The 22,835-nt window shown below is 41.6% G+C and overlaps 1 protein-coding gene across 1 annotated transcript in view; it reads right to left on the bottom strand.

Moving 5' to 3' along the window:
- Positions 1-7,513: 7,513 nt before the first annotated feature.
- The window catches only part of pcgf3 (polycomb group ring finger 3), a 27,193-nt gene continuing 11,871 nt past the window's right edge, over positions 7,514-22,835 (bottom strand). The window contains exons 5-8 of the mRNA XM_005726574.1: positions 19,839-19,927; positions 15,254-15,391; positions 12,011-12,091; positions 7,514-10,808 (exon numbers count right to left, since the gene is read on the bottom strand). Coding sequence (XP_005726631.1) covers positions 10,761-10,808; positions 12,011-12,091; positions 15,254-15,391; positions 19,839-19,927 — 356 coding nt within the window. The 3' untranslated portion in view covers positions 7,514-10,760. The remainder of the gene's footprint in view (positions 10,809-12,010; positions 12,092-15,253; positions 15,392-19,838; positions 19,928-22,835) is intronic.

The following is a 22,835-nucleotide window of genomic DNA, read 5'->3' as shown; positions in this document are numbered from 1 at the left end:
AGGGAAGTGTTGGGGTGGAGATTTTGGCGCTTTCTGTATGTGGAGTTCTGGTGAATCTGTTAATAAAGTTGGAGTGAGACACTGAGACCTCTCCTGTCGTCTTTACATACCTCCACAATAAAACACTTATTGTAGACAGCTTTGGTAGGACAATAAACCACAGTTTGTTTCTTCTGAGTTACCCAGTAAAGCAGTGATACAGCAGTAAGACCCTGCAAAGCTCCTTCCACATCGATCATCAGCAGATGATTATGCTAATTTTCCTGCTGGGATGTGCACTTTTACAGGATTTTGTTTTAAGAATCGCCCCCCAGAGGAAAGGTCTTCAACATTTCACTGAGTTATTATGGAGGTTAATTAACAGGCTGGCCACAGCAGAAAAATGAAGGTTATTTCTGGGCAGTAACTGCTCACATTTTGAGCACATTAAAGCAAGCACTGAGTCAAACTAAATAACTATTAGTGTTGCTTAGATTTTCTATTTATGAGAAATATCTCTGCAAAATGCAACATCAGTGCAACATTCAAACATCTCTTCCTCCTCGAGTTCAGATTATTTCTGCGGTGTCAATGTTGCGTATTGGTTGATGAATTATTGACCTTTGCCTTCTCCACCGGTGTCTCTGGCCGTTTCGTCACAGAGCAGTAATAACCCGAAGCAACAATATTGCCAAACCCATAAAGGGGCAGAATTGGAAGAAAATGAAAAGAAATAAATAATAGAAAATGAATTTATAAAAGATGGAAAGATAAAACTCCTATAAGCCTGAGACGTTTTTCATCTTTGAGGTGCAATCATCATATAACCCCAAAGGCTCAGTTTTGTGAGTGAAGATTACAGCGAGAAATCTGACAGCAGCCGGATGAAATTTTCAACATGGTTTTTGTAATTGCAATGACCAAACCTTGTGTGTGCATTCTTTCAAAGAAGAACTCGCACACAGGGAAAGTTGAACATTAAACAGATTCACGGTAGGTGCTGCTGCTAACAGCAAGCTGTGACTTTTTCATCGAGGCCAGAGGGATGGGAGGGCTGCTGTCAAAACTGAGGGGTTGCTTATGCTGTCATTCCAACCATGACTGCCTGGACACATCAAGAGAACTGGCTTACTGGAGCTTAAACAGCTGTGCCGGTCATCGATTCCCTCACTTGCCTCCTGCTAGCATCAAACTAGATCCTCTGAGTTGCTCCGTTTCCCTGATTTGTTGCAAACCCCACAACTTTCAGCATGTTCACAAGAAAATGGTCATTTACGGATCATACCAACAAGGATCACCCTTAAACCGCGAACATGCACGTCTGCAGCTTTATAAGAAATCTTTCACTTTCATTATTCCACTCACTTGTACTTTGGTTTCAAATATGTACTTAAGGATGCAGTAGACCCCAGTACTGCCTTTGCATCTTTGGCAGGGGGTTCCTATGTTTACACATATGGTTCCTGCAGGAATTTAGCATAAGAAGATCATATTGAACCTCTGGAGAGGGGGTTAGCAGTAGAAAATGACCTCCCACCCACCCACCCCACCCTTTTTTTTTTTTTCTAAAGATGTACGTTGGTGATAGGGTTAAATCTTTTTTTTTTTAAATTCATACACATTGATGGTGTACTCAGTTTTTCGTAGGGCTGCAGAGAGTCCTATGAAAACCTTGCTTTTAACATGACTGTGCACAATATTCGAGTGAAAATCCCAAAGTGGTGTGCAATCTTTTAAACAAAGTGACACATCCATGAGTTGAAGCTTAAAAATATAATTAAATATTGATCTCACATATTCAAAAAGTGCTGAAGCATGACATTGCAGACTATATAAGATATTTGGAAACGTTAGATGGTTTAGTCTATGGAGACTGCAAGCATCAAAATAACATCTCTGATAACCCCAAATACTTTGAAGTGCATATGGTTATGTATTTAAAACAAACTGGCTTCCCTTGTTTAGTTGTGCATCGCACTGCATTTGTGTTTGCAAAGTAAACTTATATGCAAATTCAAATACGTGCAGCTAAAAGTGTTTAATCTATGAAGTCATAACCTTAAAGAGTCAGGATGATGTAATGCGGTGATTTCAGACACCTTTCCGGTGTTTCGTTCTGATTAACGGCTGTGATTTTGACTCCTTTGACTCTCTGTGGTAAAACAACAACCAGCAGTGGAAAACAAAAGGCAGACCCACAGTCTCCACACCACGGAATTGGTTAATGAGTCAATAATGTGGTTTTCCTCTTCTCATTTCACACATCTGAGCACTCCGCCCACACATACCGACTGAAATAGCTGCCATCTAATGGTCCCAAGAAAACAAACAACACAGCGCATCCTCTCGTCTTCGGAGAGCAATTTCTCTTCAAACTGCGTACAGCGACTAACATCATGCCTCTCTATTTGCACCAAATGAAGTCACATTCATCATTTCAAATGGAGAATCAGTGGCCCAGGATTGGAGACAAAGCCTGAAATTTAAAAACTTATTATGAGTGAAATTTCTCCACAATTACTAAATGGATTGTCATAAAATTTGATGCAGACATTTATTCTCCCATCGGGGTAACGATGATCCTCTGACTTTCTGGCCCATATTTATTCCCAGGATGTCAAATAGTGGAGTTTTCTCAAAGCCATCACTGTGCCAGATTTACAAACAAGGTAACTTATTTCAGTTTTATTTATATGGTGCATGAACCCTCCCTCCGCCTCCCTTTGAACAAGCACTTTGGTGACAGTGGAAAGGAAAAAATTCCCATTTAACAGAGAAACGTCGATCAGAACCAGGATCAGGGCGGAGCGGCCATCTGCTGTGACTGGTTGGGGTGAGGGGAGGAAAGCTAGTCGAAGACCTGCTGTGGAGCTCTAAGTGTATCTGCATTTAAGCACACCGGGCTCTCCATCTGAAGGGTCATGTTTTAATCCAGCACAATCTTTTCTAAACATTACTATTTTCAAGTGCCCAAAAACGAGCAAAAGCAAAAACAACAAAACAAAAAGTGAGCAAACACTAAATTAATCTGCAAATAAACCAAAGCACCAAGATTCAAACCGGAGTCAAACTGTGGTCTTCTGACTGAGAAACCTGTGACTCAATCAACTCTCCTCTGTCAAGCTCCTCATGCTGACAGGACTGTTATGTGTGTTGAACCGCAGCCCCAAAGGGCATCTTGTGCATCAAATCATTGTGAAGATGAGCCTGGTATCCGCTTTAGATTGTGACACTTTGAGTGGGTGTAAAACGAATTATTTGAAGATGTTTTTTGCTACTCCACAAATAAACATATTTACCATTTGGTTCAGTAGCTAATTAGACAGAATATTCTCACAGTTTTATCTTTTGATAGTTTCTGTCGTGTTATTTCAACAAGGGCAGATAAAAAGTTGTGTATTAATGTGAGATTCTTCCCTATTTGTTGTATTTTGCAGATGGCCAATGCAAACACAGCCACCTCCAAGTCAAATGTGATGCATCTGCAGCCATCGTGGCCACCGGCTGAATGACTCTGCAGCTGCGGCGTGAGCAGACGGAAACCTGAGACTCTTCCACAGAGTGTCTGACATTTAACATCTGCCACCTTGCTGTAAGGCAGCTGTTGGCGACGACTGGCCTTTTCATTGATAGTTTTGTGGGTGTTTTTTGGTAATATTTGATTTTTGTATGTTCCACCACTGGATGAAACAGAAATTGTTTATTTTTGGTGGTACTGGCACAACACAAAGCGATATGGTGTAACAAAACAGGAAATCTTACCTAAAGAGTGCTCACAGGCTGCTTTTTTCTCCCCACAGCTGTCAGGAAAGAGGTTAAAGTTGTGTCTACGTCACTATAGCATCCCCTGGTTAAACCAGTTGCTTTCTAGCTGCTGTGAAATATCTCCTCAAAGTAATAATGTGAAACAAAAAACTCTGCGGCAGCTTTTGAAGGAAACCTGAAGAATCATATAAAAACGGATGCTCCAAGCATGGATGTGAAAATCCTGAACTAAAGTACAAAGACAAAAGTTCTTGCTCTTATTTTGAATAAGAAGTTGGGGATGGTCTTCTACTCCCTGAGAGAGGTCTCTCTATATGTTTTTAAATCTCTAGTTGGCAGAAGGACTAAATAACATGCAGCCACTAACACTGAGCAACGTTCACCTTCATTTAACATTGTGGCATCCTATCACGGTACCACGCTGGAATTCACTGCGCTCTAGAGAATAACCAATTCTGGAAGTGATCTGATTTCAGTGATTTAGAGGAGTGAGTAAATGCTTTTGGCCATATAATGTAGCGTTACACAGTTACCCGTTCCACCACATCCATCCATTTGAGTGCAGTAAACTCGATGGCCTTAAGGGGCCCAAAGTGTGCTAAGAAAATATCCCCACACCATGACAGCCTGAACTGTTGATACAAAGCAGGATGGTTGCTTACATTTTGACTCTACTTCCTGAATATTGCAGTAAAACTCGAGACTCGTCAAACCCGGCGGCATTTTTTGAATCTTCTGCTGTGTAATCTTGAAGAATTTACAGAAAGCCCGAACATTAAACTGCCTCCATTTACTGGTGAGTTCGAAAGCATAAATTAGGAATTCAGTGAAGGAGATATCTGGATGTTCACTTTGAAAAGTCATTTTAATATTGTTACATTTTGTTATATTTGTAACATTTGAGATGTTTTGGGTCGCTGCTGTTTTGATCAGGTCTCGCTTGTAAAAGTCATCTCAATGGACTTCCTGGTAACATAACATGCTGCTGCATGTTCACAGATGCCTTGGTTACATTTAACTATATCTTTGAACTAATCCTTCCCTTCAGCTTGAAACATCCTCCTCTGACCTCTAACATCAACAAGGTCTGATATTTTCTTTTTCAGGCCTCTGGATATAGCAAACAGGCTGGTCTGCTGCGATTTTACTGCAGAAGCATCCCTAAGGTTTACAAAACCACTTAAAATATCTACAAGCCTAAATGCATAGCGCTCTTGCCAAGTGACTGGCTGATTAGATGTGTTTGCAGGCAGCTGAAGAGGAGTACCTTACAAAGTGGCAGGTGAGTACAGATTGATCTAATGGCCTGTGTATTCTAATGTGCATTTAAAATTTGTCTACATTAAATAAACAAAATCGATGGCAGCTTTCCAAATCCAAAGAAATCCAATCAACACGGCATCAGAAGCACTTTTAAAGGCATTTATTGATGAAATACACACTTAGGTTTTGACAAAAGCTTCTGTAGTTTTGTATGAAAGAAATTCCAGCCCCAAAACTCCTTGAATTAAATGACAGTGGAGATCAACTCATTACATGTGCAATAAATAACAATAATACAAAAGGAGGCAAGGAAAAGGACACCAGAATAAGAGTCTGTGTTGATCTGAAAGCAAACCAAAACCCAAAAAGAAAAAAAACTGTCTGGGGTATTTGTGACAAGAAGAGACTAAAGTAAAATCCAGTCGTTTGAATTTTGGGTGCATTAGTGTATGTTCTGAGATTCCCTGGTCACCCTCAGGACCAGAAGGCATTTAGTGACCTGAGGACCTGACTGGAAAAAGAAAAATCATTTCAAAAAAAAAAAAAAAAAAAGGCTGGAACCATCTGGGAACTGTATATTGCACCTTTTCCTTGCCAGTACAATAACCACATTGCCACATTCATACCTTTTTTTTTTTCTTCTTTTTATTAAATAAACTTGACCTAATGAATATGACCCATGTGTTTTGTCACACACTGCGAAGACGACACTTTATTTAATACGAAAGAGGGGGAATGAGTCATTTAAGCCATTTTTCCTGTACGAGTCTGCTCAGTTTCACAAAGAAAAGGGGAAAAAACGGCAAAATAATGAGCAAGAGCATAAATGTCAAACACTTAAAAGCTACTGCAGAGGTCACTTTTTGAGCATAAATAAATATTTATACAAAACTGGACAGATCAGGCGATAACATCGGGGCAATGTCATTGTGAGATTTAGTAGATGACGACTGATTCGTTCTGAATTGCTAAAGCCAATAGTTTGGAGTCGTTCGCAACTGCTGCGCCTTTGCAAATGAGACTTTGTTGCCCTGATCGGCAGTGAAAAATCACCCGAAGCAGCAAAACAATCCATAATTTAAGCAGACATTTGCTCTTCAAGCTGAACCACCTGTGTGCTCGAGGGCTGCCGGCAAAAATGCTCTGAAGAGACACCCCAGCCAAACGAATCTATATTTTTTCGACCGTTTCAGTTCACGTGGCTCATGTGGTTCATACGAGTGAGGTCTCAGTCTCTGCTGCACACAAAGCCAGCCTGTGAGATTGCTGCGCCTTGCAGAGAACTCAAACAAGGGAGAAAGAGAGCTGGGTAACAAAGAAAGCTACCAGACTCCCAGAGTGGACGCTTATTACAGCAGAGTAAACACAGGAGAGCCATTTGAAGTTGCCAGAAACAATTCTGCTGCCAACAAGCCTGAAATGAAAGCTGAAATAAATGCGGCTGCCGCTGAGGAGGAAAGTTTCCGAGCTCAGAAAACTGTTCAAAGTGGCCTGAATAAACTGTTTACTCGTCTTGCCGTCATGGCGGTGGAGCAAACTCGCTCTGCTCAGACTCGACGGTCCACGTGAAGCGGCTAAACTTTGGCCGGGCTTCACCTAGATCCCAGCAGGAGCTAACAAACAGGCTGACAGGAGATCAGGGTCAAAGCAGAGATGAGCCAGAGACATTTCAGAGCAGATAGCAACACCATCTGCAGGCCTCCTGGAAGCCTCTTATCCTGCCTGTCAGCATAGCAGCACTGATGTCTCGATGTTAGTCCTAATAAAAAGGCGAACACTGATCTGTTCTGGCGCAAGATGCGGCCAGCATCATCTACACACGGGTGGCGAGAAGGTCGAACCTCCTGAGAGAAACGTGTAGACGAAAACACAACCAGCTGTACACGATTTTAAATTCATGGATGTTCTAGTCTTTCAGAGCCAATTATCTGTTTAGAAATTGGAGTGAGACTCAATCGAACTCGGAGGCGCAAACATCTCACCAGTGAAGCCTGTAATAAGTGCGAGTTTCTCTTTGAGGCACGAAATTGCAGCAGGTGCACCCAATTTCTCACCACTTTTATTTGTCACAGCATCAGCCCCGTCACAGTCTATGACTTATTTAAAATTCCCTCTGTTTCCTTTCCAAAGCGAGCCTAGACAAGTAGGGAAACCCAATCTGAAAGTAGGGAGGGGATCGAGCGTCTTCTTTATCAGACGCCCAAGGACTGGAGCACGTACGGCGGCAGGAGAGCGAGAGCTTCGCGACACAGATCCTTTTTGTCTCTGATGTTTGAAGCGAGTAGTTGTTAGCACCATAGAGAGCACCAGCAGCAGAGACGCAGCCTGACCGTCACTGCGGCGAAGACCTCGCCCTTTCCACCTTTCCATCAGGTCACAGGGCTTTTAGGAGAAAACAAGCACGAGAGGGTAAACAATTCTAATTTTGACTTAAAAGCTGCGCACCAATTTTGCTCTTTGTGTGACAGAAAACGCCTTGGAGTTGTTCTATTTGGGCTCATTAAATTTTAGTTTTCATCGACACACAAATGCAACAGATCCAGAAGGTAAACTACTCAAGGCTTTAGAGAGGATTCAGAGTGAAACATTTGGAAAGACTTGATCGTGCCGAACGATGACCAGGATGAGAGCACTAACGATCAAAGCAGGGAAAAAGTGAACGTTTGAAGGCGGATGTGAAACACAAGGGCGTTTCCGGAGCAGTGTCCTGCATTATATCTTTTCCGTTTGTAGTCGTGAGTACAGTAGCACCTTGTCAAGTGTTTTACAGCTCAATCGCTGAATTACAGTAAAGAGATTTAATCAGTGACAACCAAACACGACGAGAACTCCAAACGAGTTGTGACAGCCGAACGGCAGAAAACACGATTACGATCTAGGACTGCAAACCAGAGGACTTAAAACACAGATCTCAGTGTCAGTGATAGCTCCGGGAAGCGTACTCGACACTCGTCCGAGTACTACGAAATAATCAGTATAAGCCTTTAAAACACCAAGTCTGCACTTACAAAGACATAATATCACACAGATATTACATTACGTTTGCAGGGATTAGTACATACACAACACTCTTCCACGAGCTGAGAACATGGCCAGGCTCATTGTTTTTGGTTTTTAATCACTTTCTATGCATGAAAATTTATTGTAGCAAGAGTCCGACCAAGTAAAAAATATTAAGAAGAACAAAGAGGAGGAGAAGTAATACCCGGAGAGGTATTTCTGGACAGGCCAATTCAAATTTCACCTTTTTAAAATAATAATAATAAAATAAAATACTAATTTACATAAAAACCATAAACAATGAGCACCCTACAAAAGGTAGCTGAATTAAGGTCCTTGAAACATAAAGGTCAGCACATGAATGAAGCATGCAGAAGGAGTTTTGGTAGAGCTGGTTTTGTACAGACCTGTAGGCTATAATGCATTTAATACACACGTCATAGGTCCTAACGAGTCCCTACACATTGCTTTGTCGGCCAATTTCAAATCACTCCGCCAGACTTGTGAGATCTGAAGATGCATAGGAACCCCGCACATGAGCGTACAGACAGACGGCTTGTTGTGGGGCGATACAACGCAAAAGCTGGACTGCCGTTTTTAATTACTGATAAGAGAAGTCAGTGAGGTAAGACTACTTGAGGTCTGACACGCTGCTCAGGATTCCAGTTGTGGTCAAAGACAGTTCGGTTCAGGATTTTTAGGGTTAAGACATTTTGCTTTTGACAGAACATCAGTTTTCTGCGTCACAAAGTTGAGAGCGGCATGCTCCCGCATGAGGAACAATCCTCCTCAAGGTCAGAAACACACATCTATAAGCACCAAATGACCAAACAGCAGTCATTTCATTATCAAAATGTTCAAAAAAAACCTCAGCCTCCTCGCTGAGAAACCTGAATTTGCACGATATTTCTTTCAAAAAGACTCATAAAATCGTCTTGTTAAGTCAACAATATTGAACACTGGCTACTCTGCAAAAAAGGAAGAAAAAAAAAAGGAAAATCCAAGTTTTATACTGATTTTCTTTTGTTTTGTGTGTGATTACAAGCCTAAAAATATTCACTTATCTTTCAGAAATGCTGTCGTATTGATGCGTTTAAAGACTTTGCACCTTTGCTCTCCAGCTGGCAGTGAGAACTAACCAAAGTATAACCCAGAAATGGAAAATAGCGATATCGCTAACCTGCACTCATGTTTGCAGAACTGGCACATCTGTGACGTTTGAATCCATCTGAAGAGACGAGCTTGAAGTTTATAATAAATGTCACTTCCCTTCCATGTTCACCATAAAAAAGAAACTAGGATAAGACCGTCTCTGAGGCTGTTAAGATGAGGGAGTTGTCTGTATCTCTACATTTCTACCTTGCAGCTTCGGTAGCTCTGCAGTAAAAATGGAGCTGAATGAAATGTCTGGAAGGATGGAGGGTGCCAAAAAACATCTACAGCTAGCAGCTCAAACCAAAAGCTGTAAACATGTGGGTGGTATGGGCATACACCTGCCTGGTGCTGCTGCCACTGAAAGACTGCAGAAACACAGGGACGGATAAGACTGCACGGTGGGTACCGAAAACAATGTTTAAAAAATGAAACATCTTCCGGGCATCTACGGACATGAGTGTTTTGTGTAATGTTAAAATGTGTTAATATAACTAAAATTAACAATAAATGTGTTCTACTGAAGGAAGGTGAGATGGGAAGGATGAGGTTGGGGTGAAGCTTTCTCCTCATCGGCCCCCTAAAAGTTCATCTATCGGGGCAAAGGAACACATTTAGACCCCACATACACATAAATGGCAGAGGATTTGATATAGCTGTTTTGTGTCTTTCTCAGACAACATAAAAATGCATTTATATAATTTGATACTGATAGTGAGTCTGTCTTTAAAAATCCTAATTTATCACCTCTGGACATTTATTGCCCAACATATAGATAGCACTTCTGGGATCCACTCTCTTTTAACAGTCTAAAGTCTCTCTTCAATCTCTTTCTCTCTCTGTAATGACATTTTATGTACAATATTGGTATATAGAACATAAATAACTACACAAAAAATTAACCTATTCACAATTGACAATTGAGAACCCAATAGCAAATTAGACAAAGCAAACAGAATGAAATTTAAACCAAAAAAAAAAAAAAAAAGGAAGGGAAATCAGAGACTTGATAAACAGCGTAAATTTGATGCCTGTTATATAAATTTTTCCATATACTTTCTGTGCTCCCAAGACGTGTCGAGTGCGGTGTGAAAAGAACAAAACACCTTTTTATATTAAAAAAAAATAATCCTGTCCTCCGCTCAGTCATCATCTCAGGAGGATGAAGTCTGCATGGAGCTGGAAAAGACGGTCACACGATTCCCGACATCTTGTTTGCGTGTAAACAGAGCACCAGTAGTGTCTTGGTTCCGTGTGTCTCTTCTGTACAAAAGTATAAATATATGCTTTTTCTCCATATTTTTTTTTTTCGTTCACATATGTAGGATGTAGCAGACCAGGGGAAAAAAATGGTTGTTTTAGTTTCTAAAAACACACGCCAGTGTTGCAGTGTCTGTGCTGGAGAGGCGGCCAGTTTGTGTCAGTTTGTCCCACTTTCCCTCCCCGTTAGATGGACGTTTGCTGGCTTGTGTTGACTTTTACCGTCGGGCGTTTGCTTGGTGTTGGTTGATCGTCTTTGCATAAATTAAAAAGGTTTCGGCACAGTCCGCGGCCACTGGGCCAGAAAGAAAAATAAAAAACAACCACTGTGTCCGTTGTAGCTACAGCAGATCCATCTTGGGTCTGTAATGGAGCAGGAGGGGGGATTTCTGCAAGGAACAAGCAAAACACAAGCTCGAGCAAGAGGCCTTAAACCATTCACAATTAGCTTATTAACTGCGCTGAAGCATGGATTGGCTTAGAAAACATGATGCTAATGTTTAAGTGCTATAGTTTAGGTTCTTCTACGAGAAATAACAGATTTATGACAGACTAAATGGGTTTCCACCTACAGCAGAGACCTAGTTGTACATTAACTGTTACAGGTGGAGACGTGATGTATCAACACATGTCTGTGTTTACGCCACTGTTAACTGGAACACAAGTCCTTGAATTTGGGGAAGTCGCTTTAAGAACATAATTTGTCCTCATTTTCAAGAAGCCCGATGTTACACTCGATTAATTAAAAGAAGTCTTGAGTACAAAAAGGTGAACTTATTACTTCATTATTTTTCATTTTAAACCAGTTTTTGACCGATTTTTACAGTCTGTGTGTTTTTGTTTTTATCATAGGTGATCTAATAAACTTACATACTCTATAACTTCCAAAGAAGCTTGAAAAGCATTTGGGAAGACGTCCTTCTAGGAAGTTTTTTGTGACCTACGCTGCACAACTGAAATTTCACTGGGTACTCATGAAGGCAGGTATATGGTATAGACTCTACATGAGAAGATTACATCAGCCAGAGAAACCAAAGGACTGCTTCACTGCTGCAGCAAACACTGTAGATATGTTGGCCAAACTCTGTGTTCAAATTCAGTTTTTCTTACAAATCTAAGCACCATCTGTGTAAATGCTATTATTGTAGGGTCTACCTTACAGTATAAAGCGCCTTGAGGTGACTGCTGTTGTAGTTTGGTGCTATATAAGTAAAACTGAATTTAATTAAATATGATATGCAGAAGGAATAACAGCAGCTTTGATAACTAGCTTTATCTAATGAGATGCTAACTGTTACTCATGTCGCTTGTGCTAGTTAACCAAATGGAGCTATGGCATGTGGTGAAAGCATGCTTGCCTGATGGCTGTTCAGTAAAAATATAACCTGGAAATGCATCAGACTATTGGAGTTTACTTCTGGGGAAAAGTCGCCAATATTAACTGATTATATCAATACATGAACAGTCTGTAGTCAGCTGATTCGTTTTCAGTTGATAAGTGTCCACATAGCAAAAACATTTCAGTGAAATCAATTCAACTGGATATTACTGGTAATACCAGTCTCAAACTCACAACTCATTTGTCTTTTACCTTAAATCTCCATCTTGTAACAACAACAAATTTCAAAGTGTGGTCCTTCCCCAAGATTTCCTCGTTGCATAAAATGTCCAGCTGAGAAAAGAAGCACAGAAACAAATTACTGAACGATATCTGACCCGATTTGTGCAAGAGTAGTTAACAACATGACGTTAATATGAGCGGCGTATGCTGGAGGTCTCTGCTGGTTAGTGCGAGGACAAAGTGAAACTCTACTATTTTCCCCTCTTTCTTTCTATTCTAACATCAGTGTTTCCTGGAGATGTAGCTGGGTGGGTGGATGGGTGAGTGGGGGGCTCATTTTGACATCGAGTGGCCCCTGGCACCCGCACAGAGAATCCAAAAGTTCGATACTGAACACGATGCCGGCTCGCCAAATCTACCGCTCCCCCGTGAAGCCGGCATTGATATTCTTCTGAGCAGCTCCTCGCATCTGCATCTGCCAATCAATACTGAGAGGCACGCAGGGAGGGAGAGAAAGTGAAGGCCGGGGAGGGACACTGCCACAGCGCCACCTGCTGGCTCTCAGAGAGAGCACATTTTAAGGCTGGGAGGAGTTGAAACTATCCAGGTCTGATTGGAGGATGCAATTCAGGGGAAGAATTTCATTCTCCAATCAGGTTTTCTGTCCGACAAAACAAAACCATAAATCTAAAATCGAATTGTACAGCTGAGATGCTTTTTACCCTTAAACCCTGAAGAAACTTATTAAATCATCATTATCTAAACAGAGATGCTCACAATGAAAATCAGAAAAATGAGATGCTGAATGAAAGAAAAAAAAAAAAAGCAATCTAAGAAGGAAACCAGAATCTGGCACACCAAAACCAATCAAAGCATAACTGTGATCTTCTGAATTTTGTTCTATGAGATTTTAAACTAAATGAATCATTTGTAGTGATGCTGGGAAACTTGTCCATTCATTTGCTACTTAAAGGGCTGAATTGTTGTAATTCCTTATGAGGTTGCTCTAAAAGCTTCCTGACAAGCGAGGTTTCCCTGAAATGTCACAGAGAGTATTAACAGGAACGAGTAAGAGTCATCCCGTCCATATTAGTTTCTCTTCATTGCCTTCCTGTTAAAACCACAATTTAATTTAAAATTCTTGAATAATCAGTCCCATCATAACTTAAAGACCCCCAATAGAGCACTTATCCCTCTCAGAGCCCCTGGCTTGTGTTTCCCGAAGCTCCTTAAAGTAGAGCGGGAGGCAGAGCCTTCATCTTTCAGGCTCCCGTGTTCCTGTGGAAACAGTTTCCCACGTTGGATTTGGGACTTTTAAAATTAAGTTTGGCTTTTCACAAAGCTTATAGTTACAGCATGGATCAGTGATTGATTGCTGCCCGGGCCTAAGCCTGGCTGGATGTCTCTTCCTGTTTAAAGGGAGTTCTTCGTCTCCACAGCTGCCAAGTGCTTGGTTCATTTTCTGTTATTAAATTTACAGTTCAAAGCATTTTGAGGCGACTGCTGTTGTGAACTAGTTTCCACAGCTATAGAACTGAGTGTGTAAAAAAAAAAATAAAAATAAAAAAAAGAATTAATGGATTTTTTAAACATGCATCTCCTATATGTGAAACTTTGAGATTGGAAGATTAGCTTTTACCAAGATAGTCTTTTAAATGCCAAAAATGTGCTTATTCTTGTAGCACATTTATAATGCTTAATAATAAGAACAACATCTTTATTGTCTTTATATGGTCACCAAAGAAGACCTAAGAAAATCTATTTGATTCCAGGAATCGATCCCTGATTTTCCTCCATTTTGGGCATTCCTTTTATCCTAGTTTCATCTGACGGAAACACTTCCTGCAGAGACATTCGGATGGCTGACGTGGCCACAACGATGGGTTTACAAACATGATCAATGAGTAACTGGTGTACTGCTCCCCGACAATGCTCTGCGCTCGGCTCTGCATTGAAAGCAGAAATCGTTTCAAACAACATCTTTTGATAGTCAGTAGATAGGACAACAATGGCTGGCTGGGAGAGCATCCGCCTCGCCAAAGCTGTGTTATGGAGGCCGACGATATGATGGAGCCTTCCCACTCATCTCTGTGACAGCCAGTTTAAAAAAAAAAAAAAAGGACACGGAGAAAACAGAAAAATAGACGACAAGGAGGCGACTGATGATTCAATCGAAAAATCCATCTGTCAAATTATCGCCTACTCCCCTCCACCCTCCCATCCCCCGCTGCTTATAACAGGGTGGTAACGATAATTAATAGAAAAATTAGATCTCATATGGGCTTGTTTCCTGCTAAATATAACAAACACAAAAGGCATTGTATGAGTCAGTACAGAAGAATTACAATAAAGTGACCTTTTATGCAATTTCTTGCAATTAACTAAAACTTTCTGATACGCGGGGCCCACACGGGACAGCTGGTGCTCCGAAAACTTAAAACAAGCGCCAAGAATTAAGAGATTTGTTCCAATTTGCTACAAATCCATTTCTGGAAAAAGAAACAATGTTTTTGTAAGAACAGGAATTAAAATGACTAAAAGCAGTAATCTGCAATCTCAATGTTTAATCACAAACTACTATAGGAATTATTGTAAAACTTCCTGGAGGGAAAGCCTGTAAGTGTCATGGTCGTGGGGTTTTGTGGAGTTTTTCAGGTTTGGATTTATAATGTTTGAAATGATGGTGTCAGGGTGCGGGTCACGCCTCTAGCTGCTGGTCAGGCTGCTTGTGATTCTCAGCTTCTAGCAGCTTTTTAGCTTTAACCCACTACTGATTCTGAACAATGTCAAAGATATTCCTAATATGACTGGGCACAGAAGCCCCACCCACTTGCTGTTCAAACTTTCTGTTTACAAGGGGCAGCTAATGACAATATAGTTGGTTTAAAGGGAGGGGGAGTAGCAAAAACAGCTCCTTTCAGACCGAGAATGGCCTTAAGGGTCTCACTGAGGCTCAGCATCAGATAAAATGAGGATTAATTTAAACTCCAAGAACAAACATATGAAGCCATTTCTGTTCCTTTGTAATTAAGGCTAGTAGAAAGCTTCAAATGTACAGGTTAAGTCTAGCTTTGAGCAATAAAAGGATCAGAGTGATGCAGACTCTCAAGGTTATCAACATGGAGATAACAAGCGCTGAGGGGGGAAGTGTTTCCTCTTAAACTGCTTCCTTTACAGCTTTAATTTTACACTAAAACTACATTTAGTTCGTGACAGACTCATTTCCCTGTCATCATTGTTTCCCGGGCTGGTGGAGCGTGATATTATCTGTACCTCATTAAATGATGTCAGGTTAAGCTTTTTGGCAATGAACTTCTTGAGGTGGAGGACCGTGGCTTGTGCTGAACAGCGGATCCACTTGCGCTTCAGACCGCGAAGCTTGCTGCTGTTGCACTCCAAGCAGATGCTGACCTGTTAGGAGACAGAAGATGAGGATTTAAATCCTGCGTCCACTGAAGTGTGGGTACATGATCTTATCATTTTATAAGGCCTTTAAGAACTGTTTCATGTTAAAGTGCTACATTTTTTTTTAAATATAAGCCACGAGGGATCGCAAGGTTCCTTTTAAAGAGTAAGTAGTAGGGCAGTGCTAGAGCTAGCATCAGTGACAATGTGGAGTGTGTCCACTGCAGAGCCCTGTTCTGAATGTCAACGTAAATCTAGTGTTACATGATTGACAGAGCCTATAACTCTGCCTCAAGCTGTTTCAAATGCTGCTGTTTCACAGTCAAACTGTAGTCATGTGTGTAAAGTTAAATATAAATAAATATATAAACACTTTGGTTTAGGAAAGTTCAGAACAACTTAGACGTCTGCAGTCTTCATAAGAACCACCTTCTTACTTTGAGAAGCCCAGAAAGTTTCACCTGGCAGCACCTAAAGGTCAAAATTCCCACCTCCGCAAAGGTCAAAAACCTCATGGCAGAATTCACAAGTCCTGCAGCTGTGAACTTTTCACCCAGCAGAGCTGAATGTGAGAAAACTATCCAACTCAGCTGAAGTAGACATTAAAAAGCTTGATACAAAGCTGAGGTTTCGTTGATTGTGCTTATAAACGTATAAAGCAGGTAACCGTCCAGTGAAGACAGAGATGGCTGACAATCGCCAAACCTGATTTATACCAACATTGTGAAAACTGCTTCAATCTTCAATGCTGCTTTTAAAGAATGACAGAAATGCTTTCAGTCTGGATAACTAAACAGCCTTTAAGCCCCATTTGTCAGTTTTTGTTGTCGCTGAGGCTGTGAACAACCACAATATTTAGTTTGCCTTCCATTTATAATCCATTCAACAATTTAGTTTTGGCTGTGTAACCAGAACTGTAGCCTGCCCACCTCGACAAACATATTTCCACCTTTCTACAGCATCTCTTTTGCAAAGACATGAAACCAAGAAGCCCGGCCGCAGGGATCGATTCAGCTCACACGGTATGTGTGAAGAAACCGAAGACTTCAGGTGGATTTGTAGCTCGTTTCACCCACCTTCTCATAAAAACTCAACCTGACGCTGGTGTTGATTTCCTCCTCTGCTTCCTCACAACATCTCACTGAACCTCTGCTGCTGTTTTTTTTGGGGTTTTTTGTTTATTGGCTTCTTTCACGCGACCGACACTTAATGCCATTGGCCCATTCATTTGTCTCCCCACCCCCCCGAGGTAACATGGTAGGTGGTTTTTGGCAGTGGATGGTAGCGGGAGTCAGAATGCATTACTGCTACTGGGCTCCAGCGGCACATATCAAGAGACAAAGGCAGAAGCGTTGGATTTATTCATTTGTGGGTGTTCCTCTTCCTCTTTTCATCTTTCTCTTTTGAGACGGAGAGAGCTAACATTACCCTGGTTTCTGTTTAAACTTGGAAATCATCTCTGCTCTCAAGTAAACACTGGCAGCGCTTCAGCGAGCAGCCTGCCCTTCAATAAGCAAAACCCAGATTCATATTATATCTGCTTTCCAGTGGTGTTGGCAATGAGGGAGGCTCATAATGTGAAATAAAACCCTTAGCAGTGATCTGGACTCCACGGCAGCTTGATAGCAGGCCGCAAGGCAGTTTCATTACATTAAAATAGATTAGTGACGTGCTCACAGAGCCGAGGACTCCCGCTTCAGCTAAACACACAGACGTGATGATGCAAGGGAGAGGCGTATCAAGAAAATATCGCACGAGCCTTCAGGAGTCATGAAGCGAAAGCTTTACACCATGTTGCCGAGTCCCGAATGCTTGCAGAGCGCTGATGCAACATTTCTATCTGCACCTTCTTCTGTGTGGAGTAAAAGTTTGTCTGTGTGGGTTTTGAATTTGGATCTCTGATAAATTACATTTGGAGACATCAATAAATAATTCAGAGCGAAGCTGCTCTCGCAAATGTCTTCAAAGTAGACTCTTTAAACCCAAAATAGCTGTAGTTTATTAAATTTACACAATCTGTTCTGACTCTATTAAAATTTGATATGAGTCTGAAGGTGACCCCATCTGGAGACTTTATACCTCGTCTAGAAACATTAACCTCAGAAACGAGCGTCATGCTTTGCTGCAAAAGTAGGCTGCTCTGATTAATTGCAGCTTTTATAAGGAATTTAGTTTCTCCCTTTTTAGATGAGCTTGTTGCAAGTTTCTTTCTCGCCTAGCAACACCCCAAGGTTATACTCTAAAAGGTCGTCCAGAAGACAGCGGGGGAGCGTTCTGGAAGTCTTCCATGCATGCTCACAATGCCTGCTGGTTGTTACATCTCAGTGATGAAGGGGCGATCGATTTCTGGGAGAAAATTGCTCTTCATCTTCATTCCCCCCAACTGAAACTGCTGTTTTCACTTCCATCTGCTCAGAGATGCAACATCCCGTTTTGCAGAGCCATGCCATCAAATTACTTCAACGAGAATAATATGTATATATATGACCAAAAACCCCAATAAAGCTTCTTTTAGCTGCTCCTTTATCCCGAGGGTCTCAACCACAACAGCTAGGCTCTGCATATTTGAGTTTTACTCTCTCCGTGCTGTCCAGAAAATCCAAACAAAAGGTAAAATTGTTTGCAAATACGGTACTGCACTGATTTACATCTTATACATCATCTCAGCATTTTTGGAACTTGGTTTGTCAATCAAAGTACATGATATTACACGAAGGCAGCCTAAATATGAAGTCCTGGATACAGCAGGCACCTCCACAAACATCAGCTCTATATATAGAATAAGTAGCAAACTGCAGTATTTGACAGCAGGAGTAGCCCTTTTTCACACAAAGTACAAATGACTGTAAAGGTGACTTCAGAAAAACACCACTCCAGTGATAATGTGATCTGCCAGCAGCGTGTGCTTGCATTTATCCGACTGGTCAATGTATGCAGGATGACACTCTGTATTATGATTTCCTGCCACATCACATCTGTGTCAGCGGCCGTTCTCATCAATGCAGCAGCCTTCCTGAAATCAAGGTTGTATTTTTGTGTGAAAGGGCTTTCCCCCCCCCTTTTCTTCTTTTCACTCCCTGGTGGTCTAAAAGCTCCCTACTTTTAAGAGTGTGCACCATCATCATCCTCTTATTTCAGCCATTTCCTTTCTGCATGTTCTGATGAGGCTCACTTTTCCATCATCTCACATTAGACTTCCCTCCGACATAAAACCCAGAGAATCGTATTTATGATCACCTCACCCCCTGCATGGTGACCTGACATCACCTCTCTCTCCTACACTTTGTCTCTTTTCCATCTCTCATCTTATTTTCCCTTCCCACCCTTCTGAGGCTGAGTTACATCTGACATCACTGCATTCAGCTCACGCAGCCCACTGTATTAGCTATTCCGAGTGCATTCTGCACTGCTGCCGCGTATCCAAAGGGCAAGATCTTCACCCTCATCAGGGCGGCCTGTTTTCCCCACATGGCAGCAAAGAAGTGGTTGTTTTGTTTTTTTAAATATAAATCCAATTCTTTAGAAAAGCAACAGCTAAAACGCGAACAAGATTAATTTTTCAGCCTGTACAACAAACGGCGAGCCATTATTTCCACATGGCGTCTGTCCGGCAACAATAGAAACTCCACTCTCGCTGCATTATTAATGACATTTTTCAGGGCTTAAGAACGCACCGGAATACAAATGGAATCAAGAAAAGGCCCATTTTTATTTTAAATATGTTCAGTGGGTAGCAGTGGTGTGTCTGTGGTGTCTGTGTGGCTCCGTGCAAATCAAACAGCCGAAAGACAAAAGAACCCAGTAATTGTGAAACAGCCTGGTAAACCACAAGGGGGCCACTTTTATAAAGGCAATAATTGATGTTCAGGCTTTTAAGGCAATTGTACAAACAATTATCACAAACAGTATTTTTATTCCTTGGTGCTTTTGTTCCTGACACAATGCTTTGTAACCCATAATTATTTTACCCGATTCACTTCCAGTATCTGCTCAAAGGAAAAAAATATATACTTCCATGCCTTGTGGACTTTTGTGCAAAATATAAAACATAATTAGACTGAAAACAACTCAAGTGCTGTGGTATCTAACAAAGCAGATATCTCCTTAGATCTGTTTCTGTACTAATAAAGCAAAGGATAGGATTATGTTTGGGTTTTCTGTTTTTCCCGGTGCCGTGGACACCATAATGTCCCCGATGGCTTGAATTATCCTCAGACTTTGCTGTCAACAGTTTTCACAAAGACTTTCTCTTCAGCAAAAAGTATCTGGAATTAAAAAACAGTTGACAGCGAGGTCCGAGGATTAAGATTGTGCCAGAACGGAGGCCGATATCTCAAAGCAAGGGGGGGGGATGTGCCTTTCTGAAATGCAACAAAGTAGAAGAGAGGCTGCCACTTGAGAAGGCCCCGGAGGCAGGAAACAAGGAGCAAATGTTGTCATCCGTCAGGCTTACCTGCTCGTCACTACGGTGATAGTCGTTGTCCTCCTCTGGTTTCTCCTCTCCTGCCTCCTTATTGGCCGTGTCTTCTGATTTGGCATCACCTGTTTAAAAGACAAACAAACAAACAAGCAAAGAGTTAGAAAAAAAAAAAGATGCTGTTTGTAGGACTCAATCCAGATTCTCTCTTTATGTTTAGCAAGTTAAGAGATTTGAGGGTTACTGATGTCCACTGTGGCTGTGTTAAAAACAGATTTGTCAGGGAAACAGGCAGGTTTGTCTCCCTGCAGTATTTAAAACAGACTGTGCCTGTTGGAGCGTGAAAACACCTCCTGCAGAAGCCCATTTATAAACCAACTACATCTTTGAGGGTGTTAAAGCATCCTTTGTATGACTTATCGTCTGTGCAGGCACGTCTCTAGCACAGGTGAACTTCTAATCAATAAAAAGCGTTCGCTTATTCTGGTCTGCATGAGGAGTGACTTCAGCTCTGAACTTAACCCTGTCTGAGTTTGCCCTTTGTTCCTTTTCTCGGATATGCTGGTTTTCAGAGAGAGCAGCACAGTGTAGTGAACATTAAGGTAAAATAGGAAGAAAAAGGCATTTCTCACAGGCTGCACTGCTGAAGGATAATGTGTTCAGAGTGTTACAAGGCAGGTAAGGTACTGTTTAATAATGCATCACACAGAGCTTTTGGTCTGGCTCTGGGAGAAGTCTGAAGACCCTGGGTCAACTATATTTGGAGTTCACACACACACACACACACACACACACACGCACGCGCGCTACAGGTGAGATATTTTTTTTTTGTAACTTAATTCTAGTAGAAAACAAGGTTACCTGCATCAATATACGAATTTCACTTGCTTTACATACAGTTCGTTACCAGAAGTAGGCAGGAAGAGATCTAACAATTACTGCAAATTTCTAAAACCAAATAAGCCAGACAAGCTACAGCAAATTTCAAATGTAGCCAAATTGGACATCAAGTTGTCTTCAACCTGCCAGCTTCCTAGTGTAAACTCTGCATGATGCCCGATTGAACGCATAGTGTTCACAGCGAGCAAGTAAATGCCTCATTTCCTGCCTCCCCCGTGTTCTATGGAGACAGCACCCTCGCCTAAAGCAAACCATATTTCTGAAGGTGAGAATGCATTTGACCCAGGCTGGCTCCTGCTGTGTTCTACACATGACAAGGGGCAATTTCAGACAACATCCTGAACTGATTGCCAACGTCTGTCCTGAGATAATGTTGGCGAACTGCTTTGAAAGAATACACGCTAAACTCAAGGGATGCTTATGCTATGATGCACCATTTCTGCAGCTTTTCTGAAAACACAGGTCTGCATCACAAGTCATGTAAACGGCAGGTTTGTCATCTTATTCCAGTGTGGCAATTTTGCTTTTACATCTGGATAACATAAAATGTATGCGTGATGCACTGATCTGCACCCATTTTCATTCTGTTAAAGTTAACTACCTCCATTCACTAGTATATTAACTGAAATTTATTAAGACAAACAAATAACTCTGAACACATCTGCATTAACACATGGATTGTCATCAATCCAGCAGCCCACTGCGCTCATGATGTCAGAGCTTTGCTATTCTAACATCCATCAATCATGTGCTGCTGGGCAGCAGTTTTAAGCCCGGACGTCCCTCCCCTGGGTTACTTCCCGCAACTTATCTAAGGGAATACCAAGGAAATGGTGATATAATATCTCCAGCACATCCTGGATTTGCCCTTGACCCTCCTCCTGGTAGGACTTGCCTAGAACACCTAACCTTTACTTGTGAACATGTGTGCATCACCCTCACCAACATCTCACCCTCAACAATCACCTCCCTTCAAAGAGTGCAAAATACACAGCAATGAAACCCAAAAACCAAACACTCAAGCAGGAACAGAGAAACAAGCAGAAACAGCAACAGACGGTGTGATGGTTCACACTGTGACAACACCCAAACTCCCATCAGGGCCACCTGAATCTCCAGAGCCTGAACACCAACACACACAGTGGTTGCGAGAATCCACACGAGCCCAGAAAACTAAAGTGGTCAAGACAAATAGTGAAGACAGCAGTGTGCCGAACCAGAAACATACAGGAAGGTTATACCAGTGCTCAGAGCACCTCCCCTAGGACAAGACCAGAAGGCATCGTAGAAAGATGCCCAAACCACCTCAGCTGTTCCTTATGGTGTGAAGGAGTAATGGCTCTACTCTGACCCCCATCCAAATGACTCCGCTTCTCCACCGCTCTCTAATGGACAGTCTAGACACCCCATTTTTGGAAGGAAGCCTATTTTTGTAGTCACCAAACATTGCCTGTCGAAGCCAAGGGAACCATATCATCTGCCTAAAGCAGAGATAGGATCCTGAGATCTCGGAATCTGACGCCATTCATCCTTTGACTCCTTTAGAAATTCTGTCCATGAAAATTAAGAAAAGAAGCGCTAACAAAGGACAGCCTCGGTGGAGTCCAAAACCCGAACCCCGCTCCTGACCCTAAACCTAAGTGAATCGCCAGTGACCTGGTGGATGTTAAAAGGTTAAACATTTACAGGTGTGAGGCAGAATTATGATGTTCATTTGACTTTAGGTACATCTAAAAATGAAGTCTCATTCGAAGTATTTGATTTTCAAAAATGACATGCTGTCTCGCTGTAGAGACTTTTAGATATACATCTAAATCTAACACACTTCCCGATAATTTCAAACCTCACACTGTGAAACAGATGCTCCACAGTTGTCCGGGACAGCTGAGGTTTATATATTTCTCTAGGGATTTTCTTGTTGGCTGTGATATTGTAGTAGTATTGAATTTTTAGATATGAAACTTGGTTATCAAAGTCAAAATTGCATTGCAGTGACAAAATTGCCACATGGGCAAGTATTGCTTTTCTGTAACCTTTAAAAAACAAAGAAATTCGGTCTGTTCTTCCTGGATTCAGTGGATGTAATAACGTGTGTGTGTGTGTGTGTGTGTGTGTGTGTGTGTGTGTGTGTGT

This window comes from Pundamilia nyererei, unplaced genomic scaffold (assembly GCF_000239375.1).
Source record: "Pundamilia nyererei isolate P.nyererei 1_Seehausen unplaced genomic scaffold, PunNye1.0 scaffold00020, whole genome shotgun sequence".
In the NCBI taxonomy this organism is placed as follows: domain Eukaryota; kingdom Metazoa; phylum Chordata; class Actinopteri; order Cichliformes; family Cichlidae; genus Pundamilia; species Pundamilia nyererei.
Note: the sequence above shows the minus strand (reverse complement) of the source record. Positions and strands in the feature narration are given on the sequence as shown.